Source organism: Salvelinus fontinalis, chromosome 3, assembly GCF_029448725.1.
Source record: "Salvelinus fontinalis isolate EN_2023a chromosome 3, ASM2944872v1, whole genome shotgun sequence".
NCBI classification, from domain to species: domain Eukaryota; kingdom Metazoa; phylum Chordata; class Actinopteri; order Salmoniformes; family Salmonidae; genus Salvelinus; species Salvelinus fontinalis.
In genome coordinates, this window is record NC_074667.1 from 33,570,592 (window position 1) to 33,586,513 (window position 15,922).

The following is a 15,922-nucleotide window of genomic DNA, read 5'->3' on the forward strand; positions in this document are numbered from 1 at the left end:
GTGTTGTTTTGGTGTCACAATCGTGTGGAGGATTGACGGACCAAAACGCAGCATTAGGAAAATATGCCATCTCCTTTTATTGATAAAGAAGGCAAAACAAAACAAACACACTTACGAACTAATCAAAACAATAAACGATCGTGAAGCTAAATAAACGATGTGCACACACAGGCTACAAACGTTTAACATAGACAACTACTCACATAAAATGAAAGCCTATGGCTACCCTAAATATGGCTCCCAATCAGAGACAACAGAAATCAGCTGTCTCTAATTGGGAACTCATTCAGGCAACCATAGACTCTCCTAGACAACTAAACATACATAGACAATGCTAGACACATGTACTCAACACAAACCCATATACTACACCCAACACCCCCGTTACCATAGAATCACCCAAAACCAACAAAACACAAACATTCCCCATGTCACACCCTGACCTAACTAAAATAATAAAGCAAACAAAGAATACAAAGGCCAGGGCGTGACATTTGGATGCAGTATTTGCACCATACTGCAGTTATACTGCACTCTAACTGCAGTTATACTGTAGTGTACTGCAGTTCCTATATACTGCACTCAAACAGCAATCTTTTCGTAAGGGTATGGCCATTTGTTTGTTTTGACCCTACTTTTTACAACTCACACACACACTCCTGCATGAATACACACCCAAACCGCCCATCTCTACCTATGTATGTAACCACGAATCCTCCTGAAAAGAATCTGTGGACCTTTTCTAGGTCCTAATACTTAGAATAATATGGTAAATATTTGCTAAAAGAGCAACGATTTCCTTCTTACTGAACCCAAGTATAGTTTCACCAGGTCATCATTCAAACTAACAGAGCTCCAGAATTCCTTTGTGGAGATGGGAGAAACTTCCAGAACGACAACCATCTCTGCATCACGCCACCAATCAGGCCTTTATGGTAGATTGGCCAGACGGAAACCACTCTTCAGTAAAAGGCACATGACAGTCCGCTTGGAGTTTGCTAAAAGACACCTAAAGGACTCTCAGACCATCAGAAACATGATTTTCTGGTCTGATGAAACTAAGATTGAACTCTTAGGCCTGAAAGCCAAGTGTCTCGTCTGGAGGAAACCTGGCATCATTCCTACGGTGAAGCATGGTGGTGGCAGCATCTGATGTGGGAATGTTTTTCAGCCAGGATCGAGGGAAAGATGAACGAAGCAAAGTACAGAGAGATCCTTGATGAAAACCTGCTCCAGAGGGCACAGGACCTCAGACTGGGGTGCAGGTTCACTTCCAACAGGAAAACGACTCTAAGCACATAGCCAAGACAACGCAGGAGTGGCTTTGGGACAAGTCTCTGAATGTCCCTTAGTGGCCCAACCAGAGCCCGGACTTGAACCCGATCAAACATCTCTGGAAAGACCTGAAAATGGTTGTGCAGCAACGCTCCCCATCCAACCTGACCGAGCTTGAGAGGATCTGCAAAGAAGAATGGGAGAAACTCCCCAAATACAGGTATGCCAAGCTGGTAACATCAAACTAAAGAAGACTCCAGGCTGTAAACACTGCAAAAGGTGCTTAAACAAAGTACTGAGTAAAGGGTCTGAATACTTATGTAAATGTTATAACTTTTTTTTTATACATTTGCAAAAGTTCTAAAAACTGTTTTTGCTTTGTCATTATGGAGTATTGCGTATAGATTGATGAGGGGGAAAACAATTGAATATGTTTTAGAATAAGGCTGTAACGTAACAAATGTGGAAAAAGTCAAGGGGTTGCATGTCATTATTCTCGAAATATTGCCACTTTATTCTTGAAATATTGTCACTTTATTCTGGAAATATTGCACCTTTATTCAGAAAATATTATTTCGACCTTATTGTCGAAATATTGCAGCTTTATTTTCAAAATATTGCCACTTTTTGAAAGTATTGGCATGCAAAAAATGATAATCTTTGTACCACCACCCCTCGCTTTTTTTGTTTTTTGACTTGGCCCTAATACTCTTCTGCAGTCCAACACTTTACATATTTTTGTTCAGTTTATGAAGCGATCTATAATGACGTGTAACTCCGCAACACTTTAGGCGAAAAACAAGCTTTACATTTCACAAGAAAGACAGGATTCCGATGCACATATGGATATATTTGGTTCATTGACATTGAGGCTGAGCTATGACCTTCTAAAGTCGAGGAGACAAAACAATTGACTTTGCTTGGGAAGTAATCTAATGCGTGACTGTCGCCATCAATTGAGCTAATCACTTTTTGAAAAAGATGTTTAACTAAATTAATACTTGAGGGTTGAAATAAATGATGCTACAATATATTTGTTAGTGGAATAACATTTGTAAAAAATAGTATAGACTTTTCCCCCCCCATACTTATTGTCATGAAATTGCTAATCCAACTGAAAAAATTTGGCGTGGGTCCTCAGATCCTCAAAAAGTTCCACAGCTGCACCATCGAGAGCATCATGACTGGTTGCATCACTGCCTGGTATGGCAACTGCTCGGCCTCCGACCGCAAGGCACTACGAGCGTAGTACGTCACCGGGGCCAGAGGAAGGCTCTAAAAATGGTCAAAGATTCCAGCCACTCTAGTCATAGACTGTTCTTTCTGCTACCGCACGGCAAGCGGTACCGGAGCGCCAAATCTAGGTCCAAAATGGCTTCTTAACAGCTTCAAATGGCTACCCAGATCATTTGCATTGCCCCCCCCACCCCCTCTTTTACGCTGCTGCTACTCTCTGTTTATTATCTATAACTCTATGTACCTATTACCTCGACTAACCGGTGCCTCCGCACATTACTCTGTACCGGTACCCCATGTATATAGCCTCGCTACTGTTATTTTATTGCTGCTCTTTAATTATTTGTAACTTTTTCACTTATCTATTTTTAACTTAACACTTGTTTTTCTTAAAACTGCATTGTTGTATAAGGGCTTGTAAGTAAGCATTTCACTGTCAGGTTGTATTTGACACGTGACAAATACAATTGGATTTGAAAAGATGTAATGAGTCATGTTACACTACATTGAATTACAGGAAATTCTCTTCAAAACAACAAAGAATTTCTACATATTTCTACAATAATTAAAGTAGGCCCAAATACAGGATCCAGTCAGCATTCTTGCGTCCAACCTTGACTTCACACACATCTTTAAATGATTTGGTCTTTCACACTATCTAGTGTCAGTCAGTGGAACAATTCATATTCCCTACAATGGGCTAAATATAGGGTAATTAGTGTGTTTGTGTACTGGAAGAACACTACTGCTATTTTCCATACTTCTTTTATTCCACTTCTTCCCAGTTTTGCCGGTGCAACTAGGCCTACTTATTTGAAGTCTGATATGCCAATAGTTGTCTTTGAAAAACATTTAATGACGGTATGCATTTTTGTAGTCATTTTCATATCAGCTATGTTCTGGACATTGTTGATTGTAAGTCATAAAACATTTGAAAAGAACATATTGAAATGCCCCTTGCCTTAAGTATCTTGTTTTGTCCTTTTAGTACTTCAAACCAATTCGTCAAGTTTTAAATGTTCATTCAACGTTCAAAGCATCCTGAATACACCTGACTTGTGATTGTATTTTCATTCCATTCTGGTCAACATCGTAGATGTTCGCTTTGCTATTTTCTAATACTGAACATAGCATACCCCTTCTTAACAATTAACAAGTTGACCCCTGGTTATGATAGTAATAATAATGTGTCTCTTTCTCCCCAGCTCCGTGGCTTGAAACTTCCCACGGGCTTGACTCCACCCTTCCACCAGTGACCCTTCCCCTTTGCAACCACACGGCGGCGGCATTGACTAGCAACCAGTCCTGTAGCGGTGATGATGAGGTCTTTAAGTACAGAGCCTACACCGTCACCTATCTACTTGTGTTCCCTACAGCTTTGCTTTTCAACAGCGGAGCGCTGTTCGTGTTCCTGCGACTGAGGCCCAAACGCTCTCCCTCTTCCATTCTCATGACCAACCTTGCCCTATCAGACGCATGCTTCTCCCTTACCCTGCCGTTTCGATTGGCCTACTACTTCAGGGGCGCTCACTGGGAACTCCCTGATTGGCTGTGTCGACTCTGTGTGTTCTGCTTCTACCTCAACCTCTACACCAGGTACGCATGTGCATGTAACAGTATAACTTTAGACCGTCCCCTCGCCCCGACACGGGTGCGAACCAGGGACCCTCTGCATACATCAACAACAGTCACCCACAAAGCGTCGTTACCCATCGCTCCACAAAAGCCGCGGCCCTTGCAGAGCAAGGGAAACCACTACTTCTAGGTTTCAGAGCAAGTGACGTAACTGATTGAAACGCTATTAGCGCGTACCCGCTAACTACCTAGCCATTTCACATCCGTTACAAGCACACACACTGCAAAACAGCTGTACACTAAAAAACACAAACACACACACACACACACAGTTATTATAATGTGAGGTGACCCTGCTTGCCCAGAAAGGCACCTAACTAATAAGCTATATTATTATTCCCTATAGCATTCTCTTCCTGACTGGACTGAGCGTGCTCCGTTGGCTGGCCGTGCTGAAGCCTCTTCATCATCGAGCCTTGGCCACGCCCCACCGAGCTTCATTGGCCTGTTTGGGCATCTGGCTGTTTGTGGGTGGAACTTCGGTACCCTTCCTATTTTCGGGGACCAGGGTGAGGGCGGGACTAACACGCTGCTTCGAGCCCCGTAACTCAGCCTCCTGGAAGAGGATCTTCATTCTCAACTACGTGGGCGTGACATTCGGCTTCCTGATCCCATTCGTCACCATCCTTGGTTGCTACGGCAGCATCATCCGCCGACTGACAGCTACAGCCATAAGCCAGAACCTACAGACAGGGAGCCTGAAACGTAGCCAGGGGAGACGTCGTCGCCAGTCTCTGCGTCTAGTCGCCATGGTGATCTGCACATTTCTGCTGTGCTTCCTGCCCTATCACGTGGCTCGCTCGATGCACCTGCACTCTGTGGTGGGCGGGTGGGGCTGCGTTGTTACTGCAACACAGCAGCGGGTGTTGGTGGTGACGCTGTGTCTGGCGGCGGCCAACAGCGTGCTGAACCCTCTGTTGTATTACTGTGCCGGGGAGTCCTTCAGAACGGCCATACGCAACGCCTTGTCACGACAACGGTCCCTCTCCTCCCTCACTCAGGGCAGCTTGCTGTACTCTCACAGGAAGAGGAGTATTCCAACAAGGACTTCAAAACCCACAATGCTAGACACACCCCTCGCTCAACCCCTAACCCTTCCTGAGTCCATACCAGACACACTCAGCCCTGTGAACGACAGTCCATAAAGGGTTCAAAACCTCTCCAGAATCAGAGACACTTTTCTGCATGTGTAAAAGGGAGCCCTGAGGCCTGAACCAGAAACACACACACACCAAAGACTGAACCCTAACATCCTCTAGGAACATAAGACACTAAAGGTTACTACCGTACAAGCGCCACTCTGTTGATCTACGTGCGTGCATGCAGTTGGGTGGAGTTGGATTCTTGGAGTGGCAGAAACATTTTGGTAACATGATATCCTCGCCGGTGCCAATTCCATTCACAAGGGGACGATAGAAACGTTTTTTTATTTGTGTGTTTTAATTTTGTAAACAACAAGGAAGAGTCACCTTCCCTTGCTGATAGTAGCCAGCCATTACCTAGCTGGCATCCTGGCTAGCTGGCTTTAGCCTGGCTAAAAACATAGCAAGCTAGCCTTTTTAGCTTTCTCATCTTTATGTGATATAATCAGAAAAAGTCACATGGCTAGCTAGTTGGCTACTGTCATGACTGTCCTGTGAGGATCACAAAGGGTCAGATCAGCTTGGCAATGGTTGACAATAACCAGACCTTATCTCACCCACAGAAGAGGTGAGGAGGGAACTTGGCCGGTTTGACAGTTCACACCCTGTTGTAAATTACAGGTGAAGAGGGGGGGGGGGGCGTTCTCCCCCTACAGTAAAATCCACGAGAGGAATGTCTTTGTTAACAGGCTTTTCCTGCCGAAACTCTAACAGGGTCAAAAGTGGATACTGGAACAATAATTCTAACATAAGAATGTGGGGAATGGTCAGTGGGGAGTTATAGAAAACTAATGTCATATTGGTTTTGATTTTGTGATGTCGTTAAAAATTATATGGACGAAATACTGTAACTTGGAAAGTATATCCCCTTTATCTGTCAAGTTTCCATCCAATACGTTGTGCATATAATATGAAAAGATGAAAGTGTTTTTGTTAAGATAGGGACATGATTTTTAGAGCCATAATAGAAAATAGTTTTACATAACTTTGTGCATAGTAAGTAAACAGGCCCCAAGTGAGGTTAGAAAGCATGTCAGACTGACAGAGCCGTCCTCTTTGGCCAAAGGGCATAAAAGGACTGCCAACAGAGATTAACATTAGACCAGGAAAGACAGGGAGTTGCAGCCCACATCTAAAGTGGTTTAAACACGGAATCTCAGAGACCAGGAAATGTGAGGCGGGAGCTACATGTTTGAAATGGTTGCAACTTTGAACCTGAATACGAGGTGAAGAAATAAACTCACCTTCCTTTAGACCAGAGAGACGGCGAGCTGCAGCTCATTTCCATCGTGGTGCGAATCCTGAATACCAACACGAGGGGGAAAACAAACTCCCCTCTCAGACAATCCCTGAGACAGCTGATTAGATATCTTGAGTCAAATATCTAGAATAGCAAAACTAAGTGAGACTATCCTACTACGCTCATCACCAATAGGAACTGTCGACATGGCTGGCTAACTATCTTCCAGAGTGAACAACAGTAGAAGACGGGGAAAGGGGAGATCCCTTTCGGACAATCAGAGCCATACAGCTTGCCGATGAAAAGCCAACAACCTTCCCAAGGAGGGCTGGTTCCGACCGAAAAAAGGCTCTCACATGTAAATACATTCATGATTTCTTGTTCAAAATGGGCAGTGGTTCGTGTGCAAACTATATGATTAGTGTAAGAATAATTCTGAAATGTATTGACGATATGTGTCTTTTTCTCTCCCTCTCTCTCCCTCTCCATGTCGTTGTGTAAAAAGCCACCATATTGTAAAAGTCCACTAGGGACCTTTGTCTCATGTATTAAGTGTGAATGTTATCCTGTTATTATTTAGTTAGCTAGTAAATTAATAATTAAACCAATTTGTGTAGTACTGAATCATGAGTACGGCTGGGGTTTTTGAAGATGCATGAGCTTACGAATTATGATATGATAAGATGCCCTGATCTGTTTCACCTGTCTTTGTAATTGTCTCCACCCCCCTCCAGGTGTCGCCCATCTTCCCCATTGTACCCTGTGTTTGTCTTGTTTATTCAAACCTACCAGCATTTTGTGTCTCAGCTCCTGCTTTTTCCAGTTTCTCTTTTTCTCATCCTCCTGGTTTTTGACCCTTGCCTGTCCTGACCCTGTACCCGCCCACCTGACCACTCTGCCTGTCCCTGACCCTGAGCCTGCCGTCCTGTACCTTGGCCTTTACTCTGGATTATTGAACCCTGCCTGCCTTGACCTGTCGTTTGCCTGCCCCTGCTACAATAAACATTGTTACTTCACACAGTCTGCACTTGGGTCTTACCTTGGTACCTGATACATACCTTAGAGTTTAATTGTGGACTTGGTAACTGTTTAAACAACCTCTTCCGTGGTGTCTCAAATCCTAATGTGTTAATTGTTACATGATTCATTTAATCGGGTAACAATTAAACATAGTTAGTGGATTAAATAAATAAGTCGTCAGATTAATGAACGGAAAGTCACGACACTACAGCAAGTTCTACCATTTCACAATAGCCTGTAATCACTAGTTATTACATTTATTATTAAACAAAATACATTTTTGGGTGGATTCTTGTTATCTTCTCATCTGTGGTGAAAGCAAAAGAAGGGTCTCTTGTCCTCCCTTGCTTGCAAGTTTGCTAAACACTGCAAGCTAGCTAACCTTTTAGCTTCCCATATCTCCATGTGAAATAACCAGATTTATAATGAAACATATACCCTGGCAAATATTCTTATACAATGAGTGTACAAAATACCTGCTCTTTCCATGACATAGACTGACCAGGGGAATCCAGGTGAAACTATGATCCCTTATTGATGTCACTTGTTAAATCCCCTTCAATCAGTGTATTATGGCTGCATCCCGCTAACGGGATCGATATGACAACAGCCAGTGAAAGTGCAGGGCGCCAAATTCAAACAACAGAAATCTCATAATTAAAATTCCTCAAACATACGTATGTTTTATATCATTTTAAAGGTAATCTTGTTAATCCCACCAAAGTGTCCGATTTCAAATATGCTTTTCAGCGAAAGCACTACAAACGATTATGTTAGGTCACCACCAAACCACAATAAGCACAGCCATTTTTCCAGCGAAATATAGCAGTCACAAAAAGCAGAAATAGAGATAAAATTAATAACTAACCTTTGATGCTCTTCATCAGATGACACTCATAGGACTTCATGTTACACAATACATGCATGTTTTGTTTGATAAAGTTCATATTTATATAAAAAAATCAGAGTTTACATTGACGCGTTACATTCACTAGTTCCAAAAACATCAAGTGATTTTGCATAGCCACATCGTTTCAACAGAAATACTCATTATAAATGAAAATGATAATACAAGTTATGCACATGGAATTATAGATATACCTCTCCTTAATGCAACCGCTGTGTCAGATTTTTTTTTAAATTACGGAAAAAGCAAACCATGCAATAATCTGAGACGGCGCTCAGAACAATAGCCAAATTAGCCGCCATGTTGGAGTCAACAGAAACCAGAAAATACATGATAAATGTTTCCCTAACTTTGATGAACTTCATCAGAATGCAGTCCTAGGAATCCCAGGTCCACAATAAATGCTTGATTTGTTCGATAATGTCCGTTATTTATGTCCAATTAGCTACTTTGGTTAGCGCATTTGGAAAACAACTCCAAAGTCTCAAAGCGCGTCCACTATAACGTGACGAAATGTCCAAAGTTCCGTAACAGTCAGTAGAAACATGTCAAACGATGTATTGAATCAATCTTAAGAATGTTGTTAACATACATCTTGAATAACGTTCCAACCGGAGAATTACATTGACTTCAGTTGAGAGATGGAACAGAGCTGCCTATCACGTGAACGCGCGTGTTCAATGCGGGGTCACCTCATGGCAGTGATTACTCATTCCTGTCTCCTTCGGCCCCCCTTCACATTAGAGTAATCAGACAAAGTTCTATTGACTGTTGACATCTAGTGGGAGCCGTAGGAAGTGAAAGCTCATCCACATCTCGCTGTAATTTAATTGTTAGCTTGGTTGAAAATCTAGCAGCCTCAGAAAAAATCCAAACAGGAAGTGGAACTTCTCAGGTTTTTGCCTGCCATATGAGTTCTGTTATACTCACGGACATAATTCAAACAGTTTTAGAAACTTCAGAGTGTTTTCTATCCAATACTACCGTTTACTCTGGGCACCTCTGTGCACCTTTCATCCAAGCTACTCAATACTGCCCCTGCAGCCATAAGAAGTTAATGCGTTTCCATTGCATTTTCAGCCATACTGATGGTCACAGAAACTGTTGCTTTATATTGCAAATGTGCCCACTCTGGTCTTGGAACATACGCTTTAGCCAACACCTCGAAGATACAGTGTGGGTAGACTACCTACATTATAAGATTATTATGGATAAGAGATATTATTTGCATTTGTCAAACTTCAGCCAAGCATCAATCATCATAACTTATTTAATCTGTAACCTAATAAACTGCATGGTTTCCAGAGTCGTAGTGGGAGGACGACACTACATATCATCACGTGACTCCAAGTTTACTTCGATATGAAGGTTATAAGATCAATAGTTTCGCATATAGGTGTTTCCACCACAATTTCTCACATAATTAATTTTACCAACACAAATAGTGAATAGATCCTTGCGACATGGCGCCATGCATTATCATGCTGAAACATGAGGTGATGATGGCGGATGAATGGTACAACAATGGGCCTCAGGATCTCGTCACGGTGGCCCTGTGCATTCAAATAGCCATCGATCAGCAAACTGCTCGCCCACACAAACATTGGCACAGACACATGCATACACACACACACACACGATAACATATGCACGATACATACACATGGATTTAGTACTGTAGATATGTGGTAGTGGTGGAGTAGGGGCCTGAGGGCACACATTGTGTTGTGAAATCTGTAAATGTATTGTAATGTTATTAAAATTGTATAAAGTGCCTTAATTTTGCTGGACCCCAGGAAGAGTAGCTGCTGCTTTGACAGCAGCTAATGGGGATCCATAATAAATACAAATGCTCAACGCCATACGTGGTCTGCGGTTGTGAGGCCGGTTGGAACTACTGACAAATTCTCTAAAATGACGTTGGAAATACAGAAATAATCACTTTTTCAAAAACAAGCTCCAAATCATGTTGAAATGGTAGAGAAATTAACATTCAATTATATGGCAACAGCCTTGGTGGACATTCCTGCATTCAGCATGCCAATTACACGCTCCCTCAAAACTTGAGACATGTGTGGCATTGTGTTGTGTGACAAAACTGTGCATTTTAGAGTGGCCTTTTATTGTCCACAGCACAAGGTGTACCTGTGTAATGATCATGCTGTTTAATCAGCTTCTTGATATGCCACACTTGTCAGGTGGATGGATTATATTGGCAAAGGAGAAATGCTCACTAACAGAGATGTAAACAAATTTGTGCACAAAATTTGAGATAAATATTTTTGGGTTGCATATTGAACATTTCTGTGATCTATTATTTCAACTCATGAAACCAACACTTTGCATGGTGTGTTTATATTTTGGTTAGTATTTTCTACAATGGTGGGGGAGTGCCAATATGGAGTAATTTTTACAATTTGTATTTAAAATGTAACCTTTATTTAATTAAGCAAGCCAGAAAAAAATCTTATTTACAATGACGGCCTACACCGGCCAAACCCGGACGACGCTGGGCCAATTGTGTGCCGCCCTATGGGACTCCCAATCACGGCCGGTTGTGAAATGCAGTGCCCAAAAGCCATGGTGGCTTCTAGTGGTGTGTGGGTCAGCCGTTTGTTCACCCGTACCCGCCTGCAATTGCTAATAACCCATCTGCAACCGCAGGAGTGTGTGTGATAAGGTGAAAATATGAGGCCTGCACCCAACCCTAACCCGCTAATTTAGAAAAATTTGCTCAAGGCTACTGTCACAATTTTTGGACATTTTGGTAGGCTATTTGTTAGTTAACTTGTCTATCATTAGACACAGTTTAAGTCGGAAGTTTACATACACTTAGGTTGAAGTCATTAAAATGTGTTTTTCAACCGCTCCACAAATGTATTGTAAACAAACTATAGTTTTGGCAAGTTGGTTAGGACATCAACTTTGTGCATGACACAAGTAATTTTTCCAACAATTGTTTACAGACAGATTATTTCACTTATAATTCACTGTATCACAAATCCAGTGCGTCAGATGTTTACATACACTAAGTTGACTGTGCCTTTAAACAGCTTGGAAAATTCCAGAAAATTATGTCATGGCTTTAGAAGCTTCCGATTGACATCATTTGAGTCAATTGGAGGTGTACCTGTGGATGTATTTCAAGGCCTACCTTCAAACTCAGTGCCTCTTTGCTTGACATCATGGGAAAATCAAAAGAAATCAGCCAAGACCTCAGAAAAACAATTGTAGACCTCCACAAGTCTGGTTCATCCTTGGGAGCAATTTCCAAATGCCTGAACGTACCATCTGTACAAATTTTGTACGCAAGTATAAACACCATGGGGACCACGCAGCCGTCATACCACTCAGAAAGGAGACGCGTTCTGTCTCCTAGAGATGAATGTACTATGGTGCGAAAAGTGCAAATCAATCCCAGAACAACAGCAAAGGACCTTGTGAAGATGCTGGAGGAAACAGGTACAAAAGTATCTATATCCACAGTAAAACGAGTCCTATATTGACATAACCTGAAAGGCAGCTCAGCAAGGAAGAAGCCACTGCTCCAAAACCGTCATAAAAAAGCCAGACTACGGTTTGCAACTGCACATGGGGACAAAGAGCGTACTTTTTGGAGAAATGTCCTCTGGTCTGATGAAACAAAAATAGAACTGTTTGGCCATAATGACCATCGTTATGTTTGGAGGAAAAGGGGGGATGCTTGCAAGCTGAAGAACACCATCCCAACTGTGAAGCACAGTGGCAGCATCATGTTGTGGGGGTGCTTTGCTGCAGGAAGGACTGGTGCACTTCACAAAGAAGATGGCATCATGAGGAAAGGGAAATGATGTGGATATATTGAAGCAACATCTCAAGACATCAGTCAGGAAGTTAAAGCTTGGTTGCAAATGGGGCTTCCAAATGGACAATGACTTAAGTATACCTCCAAAGTTGTGGCAAAATGGCTTAAGAACAACAAAGTCAAGGTATTGGAGTGGCCAAGCCCTGACCTCAATCCTATAGAAAATGTGTGGACAGAACTGAAAAAGTGTGTGCGAGCAAGGTGGCCTACAAACCTGACTCAGTTACACCAGCTCTGTCAGGAGGAATGGGCCAAAATTCACCCACCTTATTGTGGGAAGCTTGTGGAAGGCTACCCAAAACGTTTGACCCAAGTTAAACAATTTAAAGGCAATGCTACCAAATACTAATTGAGTGTATGTAAACTTCTGACCCACTGGGAATGTAATGAAAGAATTAAAAGCAGAAATAAATCATTTTCTCTGCTATTATTCTGATATTTCACATTCTTTAAAATAAAGTGGTGATCCTAACTGACCTAATAACCAACCTAAGACAGGGAATTTTTACTAGGATTAAAAGTCAGGAATTGTGAAAAACTGAGTTTAAATGTATTTGGCTAAGATGTAAGTAAACGTCCGACTTCAACTGTACATGCAGCTTCTCTTCTGTCATTATATGTAGGCCTAGAAGACTAAATAAACCCTTGCTCACCAGAATAATATAAATCAATAAAATTAGTGCTTAAATTAGTGGGGTTTTTCATGTTTTTAATTTAACCTTTATTTAACTAGGCAAGTCAGTTAAGAGTAAATTCTTATTTACAATGACAGGCTACCAAAAGACAAAATACCTCCTGCGGGGACGGCGGCTGTGATTTAAAATAAAAAATATAGGACAAAACACACATTATGACAAGAGAGACCACAGCACTACATAAAGAGAGACCTAAGTCAACACCATAGCATGGCAGCAACACATGACAACACAGCATGGTAGCAACAACACATGACAACAACATGGTAGCAACACAACATGGCAGCAGCACAACATAGTAGCAGCACAAAACATGGTACAAACATTATTGGGCACAGACAACAGTACAAAGGCAAGAAGGTAAAGACAACAATACATCACGCGTAGCAGCCACAACTGTCAGTAAGAGTGTCCATGATTGAGTCTTTGAATGAAGAGATATTTAGTGACCACAGAGAGTCAGGACACCAGTTTTAACGTCCCATCCAAAAGTCAGCACCTTATACAGCCAGTGCAATGTCCCCTTAACTGCCCTGGGATCTCCTTAGACCAAAAGAGAGTGCCCCCTACTGGACCTCCAACACCACTTTCAGCAACATCTGGTATCCCATCCAAGGACCGACCAGGAGAGACTCTGCTTAGCTTCAGAGGTAAAACAGCAGTGGGATGCAGCATCCCTTAAACAGGTGCTTGCTGCATTTATATGCCACACATATGCCACACAAGTTAGCTATTTTAATGTGGGGATATCGTTTGATCCTGATTCACTTACATTACTCTAAAGCCAATTCCTCCTTCGGCCGCCTTTCCCTCCAGTTCTCTGCTGCAAATGACTGGAACGAACTGCAAAAATCACTGAAGCTGGAGACTTATATCTCCCTCACTAGCTTTCAGCACCAGCTGTCAGAGAAGCTCACAGATCACTGCACCTGTACATAGCCCATCTGTAAATAGCACATCCAACTACCTCATCCCCATACTGTTAGCTATGTTATTTATTTTTGCTCCTTTGCACCCCAGTATCTCTACTTGTACACTCATCTTCTGCACATCAATCACTCCAGTGTTTAATTGCTATATTGTAATTATTTCGCCACTATGGCCTATTTATTGCCTTACCTCCATTATCCTACCTCATTTGCACACACTATATATATAGACCTTTTCTACTGTATTATTGACTGTATGTTTGTTTATTCCATGTGTAACTCTGTGTTGTTGTTTGTGTTGCACTGCTTTGCTTTATCTTGGCCAGGTCACAGTTGAAAATGAGAACTTGTTCTCAACTAGCCTACCTGGTTAAATAAAGGTGAAATAAATCAACTTAAAAAAAAATCAACTCTCCATTTCGCAGCTTTTCTCTTATTGAATTCAACTCCGACATTGTTATTTTTGCCTCTGTGAATCGACGTTAACTTTTTCTTCCCTTTCCCAAAAGCATTTATTTGGTGATTGGCGTGTAGGCTATTTACTCTTGTACGGTTAGGCCCTAATGCTTAGGCGTACGTACTAATGCCAGATAGCCTAAAACAATGAAAGAAAAACTTCAATGTAGTCTATAGATATAAATTGCACAAGAATTATACATTTATAGATTTAAGGTATTGTTTTCTCTCCTTATGTTTCCAAAACCGTACCGCAAGTGATGTGTGTTAACGTTTAGAGTAAGCGTCGGGGCTCTTAAAAAGTCCCCAGGGAAAAAGGCTTTATTAGGCTGCACACATGACATTTTTAACAATGTTTTTTTCTAATATAAAGTAGTTCATTGCATCCGTGGTGGAGCCCAGTTTCATAATATTACCATATATCCCAGCTGCCTGCAGTAGTTTTGAAGTGATCACGAAAAAACAGGCCTTATTTTAGGGCATTTTTCACCCTGCCAGCTCATATTAGTTATATTGTGCACTGTGGCACCAACTCACCTTAATCCCATTTTAATCCCATCTAATCCCATTTTGTTGTACTATGTCACAATGGCAGCTTTGCTATAGTTGGCAATGGAGACCTGCTCACGTTATTTATAGTTAAAATGTGAATGACAAAAAAATACTCATGGAACTCTGAGGTTGTCCCATTGTTTACTATAAGGAAATATAGGTATGTCTGTCTATTTTGCCAAATATCTCGCATTGTGTATATTTAGATTTGTAAAAATTGGACACCATTTTAATCATGAGAATCTCCTCTTTCTAATTATGTAAGGCTGGGCAGTGTATCCCGTTGTCATCAAACGCTAGCCCCGAAATACCTTTTGCCCTTGGAGCTCGAAAATGTCATCCCCATAGAGTAACATTAGAAGTGCCCATCCAAGAAGGCTCAAGGTCATTGGCCACTGATAAAAGGACGTCAAATCACGTTATATCTACAGTAGCTTTGATTGGAGTGATCGTGTCAACATCATACTTTCAAAATCTTAGCTAGCAAGCTAGCAGTCACCGATAAATTGGTCCACGTGGAAAACTAAAGGCATAGAAAACATAAATGACTTGGTAACAGGAAATACATTAGAATTCAAAAGCAATTTTGGACTGACCAATATTTTCAAATACATGCAACTTCAAAGTTTTGATTTGAAATCTTTTGGACATCAGAGTTATCTTGAGGGAATCTTATTTGAGTCTGAAAAGTATATTCATATGATAGATGAGATATACAAAACCTTGCAGAGAGCATATATAACTGGCAATATAAAAAATATAAACTATTGGAACCAAGGCTAAAAATAACTGATGTTGAAACAAGATGGAGGGAATGTTGGAGTATAATTTACGAAATTACAGTTAACGAAAATGTATGCTTAATCCATTATAAACTAATGTGTCGAATTTATTATACAAATGACAAAATTCACAAATTCTACAGCACAATGGCAGAGTCATGTCTTAAGTGTAAAACTAACAATGACTCAATAGTCCATACTTTCTGGAA

The 15,922-nt window shown here is 41.3% G+C and overlaps 1 protein-coding gene across 1 annotated transcript in view; it reads left to right on the plus strand.

Moving 5' to 3' along the window:
- Positions 1–7,509, plus strand: part of LOC129851533 (cysteinyl leukotriene receptor 2-like) — a 52,135-nt gene extending 44,626 nt beyond the window's left edge. The window contains exons 2-3 of the mRNA XM_055918158.1: positions 3,717–4,107; positions 4,493–7,509. Coding sequence (XP_055774133.1) covers positions 3,717–4,107; positions 4,493–5,291 — 1,190 coding nt within the window. The 3' untranslated portion in view covers positions 5,292–7,509. The remainder of the gene's footprint in view (positions 1–3,716; positions 4,108–4,492) is intronic.
- Positions 7,510–15,922: the final 8,413 nt, after the last annotated feature.